Source organism: Theobroma cacao, chromosome 7 (assembly GCF_000208745.1).
Source record: "Theobroma cacao cultivar B97-61/B2 chromosome 7, Criollo_cocoa_genome_V2, whole genome shotgun sequence".
NCBI classification, from domain to species: domain Eukaryota; kingdom Viridiplantae; phylum Streptophyta; class Magnoliopsida; order Malvales; family Malvaceae; genus Theobroma; species Theobroma cacao.
In genome coordinates this window covers 19,979,558-19,984,412 of record NC_030856.1, presented here as the reverse complement: position 1 = coordinate 19,984,412, position 4,855 = coordinate 19,979,558, and the positions used below count along the sequence as shown (strand labels likewise).

The 4,855-nt window shown below is 39.5% G+C and overlaps 1 protein-coding gene across 1 annotated transcript; it reads left to right on the top strand.

The window, feature by feature from the left end:
• On the top strand, window positions 2,361–3,692 carry LOC108662828. Its single transcript, XM_018124423.1, has 3 exons — window positions 2,361–2,459; window positions 2,922–3,013; window positions 3,461–3,692. The coding sequence occupies exons 1-3, from the start codon at window positions 2,361–2,363 to the stop codon at window positions 3,690–3,692; spliced, it is 423 nt and encodes a 140-aa protein (XP_017979912.1).

Below are 4,855 nucleotides of genomic sequence, written 5' to 3'. Positions count from 1 at the left end.
TGAGTTTAAATGGTAAATTGCAATGTTTTAAGAGAAATTATGATTTTATAAATTTTCTGGAAAATCGAATACTGGTTTTGAAAATAGAGTAATTGGAGACTGCCTGCTTGTGTTGTAAATTTATGGTTTTAAATTGAACGGCTTATGACAATAAATGAGCATGAATGGCTAAACTGATTTTGGTGTTAGAATTATTTGTACTATGTATTTAGCCTTAAGAGGCTAGGTTGCAATAAATTGCCATGTCATGCAGAAAAAGATTTTATAAATCAGGTAGTAGATAAAAGATTAGCTACTGCAGTAGTGGGGGGTTCCGTGGGCCAGCCTATTAGAGGGGCACGGTAAACTCCTTTATATTCTCACCTTGGTCGTAGAGGCGCGTAGGGTATCTCCTGAGGTGGGCTTTTTGAGTGCACTTTACGTGGACCATCGCGTGAGAGTGAGACTCAGCCAATGCCAAGGAACGGCTACGTTTCAAAATAAAAATATGATTTATGCGAAATATGAATTTTTAATAGCCTTGGCAGGCTCGGTTGGATACCCTTGGTCCAGGTGTCACCGAGTACAGGATTTGGCATGAGCCAAGTTTTGAGTAATTCACGAGCCATATTGATTATTTGGTTGAAATGAATATTCGTGATGTGAAAAATTTGCTGAAGTTAATTATTTTTTAATTGTCTTCATTTACTCGCCTTTAGATAGTTTAGATGGTGTCTATTTACTCACTGGGATTTTATAATCTCACCACCCTTAATTCCCCACATTTTAGGTTCGGGATAGCCGGTAGATAGCCGATTGCATCAAGGACTTCAGTTAGCCTTGCATTGACAAAATTATAGGTTCACAAACTCGCATCTTATTGGTTAGTTGGGGGCCCACGTGTCATTGTAAAAGTAATTTTATATGTTAGTTATTTGATTTAAAATATGTATGAACATATTTAGCTTTTACACCATGTTTTTGGCGGGTTTTGGTAATTTCAAAGAAAAATAATGAAAATACCCCTGTGAGCTAGAAAATAATATTTTATTGATTTGATTTGGAAATGAATTATGATTTCTTGAAATGCAAGATTTAATAACTGTCGCTCACCGGGGATATGCGAAAGCTGATGCTAAGCCTTGCGGGGTTTCTGTTGGCATTTCAGGTAATGAGTGTCAATTAGGACGTCGCGACGGTTGTCATGGGCCCGAGGGAGGTTTTGGGTCGTGACAATTTCGAAGAAGATATGGGCACTATGAGTTCTTGGTGATGTCATTCGGGCTTACAAATGCCCTTGCGACCTTTATGGATTTGATGAACCGAGTGTTCAAGCCCTATTTGGACAAGTTCATGGTGGTGTTTATTGATGACATCTTGATCTACTCGAAGAGCCGAGAGGAGCATGAGCAGCATCTTAAGATAGTGCTCTAAACTTTGAGAGAACATCGATTGTATGCCAAGTTCTCCAAGTGTGAGTTTTGGCTTGAAAGCGTTGCATTTTTGGGACATGTGGTATCCAAGGATGGGGTACAAGTTGATCCAAAGAAAGTTGAGGCAGTGGAAAAATGGCCCAAGCCAACATCAGTTACGGAGATTAGAAGCTTTTTGGGGTTTGGTTGGCTATTATCGTCGTTTTGTGATGGACTTCTCCAAAATAGTCACCCCTTTGACTAAGCTGACACGTAAAGATACAAAATTTGAGTGATCAAGTGCTTATGAGGATAGCTTTGAGAAGCTTAAGGCATGTCTCACCACAGCTCTAGTATTAAGCCTACCGCAAGGCATAAGGGGTTATACGGTATTCTGTGATGCATCGCGGGATGGTGTAGGGTGTGTTTTAATGTAGCATGGGAAGGTGATTGCGTATGCATCAAGGCAACTTAAAAGGCATGAGCAGAATTACCCCGCACATGATTTAGAGATGGCAGCAATCGTGTTTGCCTTAAAGATTTGGAGACACTACTTGTATGGTGAGACTTGTGAGATATATACGAACCATAAAAACCTGAAGTATATATTTCAGCAGAGGGATCTTAACTTGCGGCAACGTAGGTGGATGGAATTGCTAAAAGATTATGATTGTACTATTTTTTACCATCCTAGTAAGGCAAATGTAGTGGTGGATGCCTTGAGTCGAAAATCGATGGGGGAGTCTGGCACATATCTCTACAAATAAGAGATCCTTACTTAGGGAGATGCATAGCTTGGGAGACATGGGTGTGCATTTGGAACTTTCGGAGGCAAATGCATTCCTAGCACATTGTAGAGTAAGGCCTATCTTAATGGATTGGATTAAAGAAGCACAAGGTGAGGATGAGTTCATAGCTAAGGCCTTAGAGGATCCTTAAGAAAGGAAAGGAAATACGTTTACTAAAGGCATGGATGGAGTATTGAGGTATGGAACCAGACTTTATGTGCCCGATAGTGATGGTTTGAGGAGAGAAATATTGGAGGAGGCGCACATGGCAGCCTATGTGGTACATCTAGGGGCTACAAAGATGTATCAAGATTTGAAAGAGGTATATTGGTGGGAAGGACTTAAGAAAGATGTAGTTGAGTTTGTCTCCAAGTGCCTAGTTTGTCAGCAGGTTAAAGCCAAGCATTAAAGGCCTGTAGGGCTACTATAGCCATTACAAGTGCCCGAATGGAAGTGGAAGCATATTGCAATGGATTTCGTAACGGGTTTGCCTCGAACAAGTGGGGGCTATGATTCGATTTGGGTCATAGTGGACCGGTTAACAAAGTCAGCCCATTTTCTTTTGCTTAAAACTACTTACAGGGTTGCCCAATACGCTCGAGTTTATGTGGATGAGATAGTACGACTGCATGGTATCCCCATTTCTATAATATTTGATAGAGAAGCATAGTTCACCAGTAGGTTCTGGGGAAAGTTGTAGGAAGCATTGGGCACTAAGTTGGATTTCAGCATGCCTTTCCAGCCTCAGACTGATGGGCAATCAGAACGAACAATACAGACATTGGAAGATATGCTGAGGGCATGTGTAATAGACTTTGGGGTTAAATGGGATCGGTATCTACCCTTAGTGGAGTTTGCTTACAACAATAGTTTCCAAGCTAGCATCTAAATGGCACCATTTGAAGCATTATATGGATGGAGGTGCAAGTCACCTATTGGATGGCTAGAGGTGGGAGAAAGAAAACTTTTGGGGCCAAAACTGGTACAGGATGCCATCGAGAAAATAAGCATGATTTGACAGAGTATGCTAATAGAACAAAGTAGACAAAAATCATATGCTGATAACAGACAGAGAGACTTGGAGTTTCAGGTGGGGGATCATTTATTTTTGAAGGTCTCACCAACAAAAGGGGTAATGAGGTTCGACAAGAAAGGAAAATTAAGTCTTGAGTATATAGGGCCCTTCGAGATCTTAGAAAGGGATGGAGCAGTGGCTTATCGCTTGGCGCTACCACCAGACCTCTTGAATATTTACCCCGTATTCCATGTGTCAATGCTTAGGAAATATAACCCAAATCCATCTCATGTAATGTGGTATGAAACAATCCAGTTGCAAGACGATCTAACCTATGAGGAGCAACTAGTGCTTATTCTTGATAAGCAAGTTAAAAAGCTCTGTTCAAAGGATGTAGCCTTAGTGAAAGTGTTATGGCGAAACCACACCAGTGAAGAGGTAACGTGGGAAGCTGAGGAGGACATGCGGATAAAATATCCACACCTCTTTGATGCTTAGAGGTACGCTACCTTATAGTTGAATCTAAATTCGGGGATCGAATTTCTTTAAGTGGGGGAGAATGTGAGACCTTGACCTTTATAGACTTGTAGCTAGAAGTAGATGCGATATCCCTGATTTAGGGTAATTTCGTCAATTCCTTAGTGAGCCCCTAAAAGTAAGTTTTTAACCAATATTAAGGCCTAAGTAGACCTAAGGCATAAATGAATGATGAAAATATGGGTAAAATGATGAAGGAAATAAAAAATGATGATGATTTCCATGGTAGGGGCAAAGTGCTCATTTTTCATCTTGAGTCAAAATTTTTAAGTTTTTGTGAACCAGAGCATTTTTAGACCATTATGGACTTTGTTTTTGTGTTAAACGAGTAAAAAGATTTCATAAAGGATTGGAGGAGAACAAGCTAACTTTTTAAGGGCATTTTCGTAATTTAAGTTGAGTTGGATAAGCATGAGCTATAAATATCATTTTCTTCCAGCAGCTTCTTCTTCATCTTCTTCCTCCCATCTCACATTGCTTTCATCCTCCATGGAAGCTTGTTTGAAACCTTCATAACTTCCCACAAGTTAGCTTCAATCTTCATGCTTTTGCGCACCTTTTCATAAAACCTTTGTGTTCTTTCACTCTCTCATTTTAAAACCCTTGAAAATTCTTACTTCCATACTCTCTCTCCGTAGCTAGGTGTTTTAGAGAGAGAAAGAGGGAGTTTCTATAATAGCTTGAAAATTATTGAAGAGAATTTGAAATTTACAAAGCTGCAAAGGTGAGTAGTAAATTAGAGTTGATTTTTTTTTTTGTTGAGAATGGCTAGTGATTAGACTTGTGAGTATTTTGTAGTTGAGGTTGTTCATTCACTTTAGAGTGATTAGGATAGTGAAAATAGATAGCTACTTAATGAGAATTAGATGCTAGTTAGAAGATAGCTTTTAGAATTTATAGTTGTATGAATTGAGTTAATTGTGATGCCAATGTGATGATAGGCTCTAACGAAGCCCCACCGCCCCATTTGGACCATTAGAGGAAGTTGGAGTTGAGTAAAGGTTTAACGAATACCGGTGAGTGAACTTGCATTTCAAATATGTTTTGGGAATGTATTTGCACAAAACGTTTGAATGATTTTATCCAACTTTTTCTTAAAAATCTACCTAGGGAACAAGCCTTTG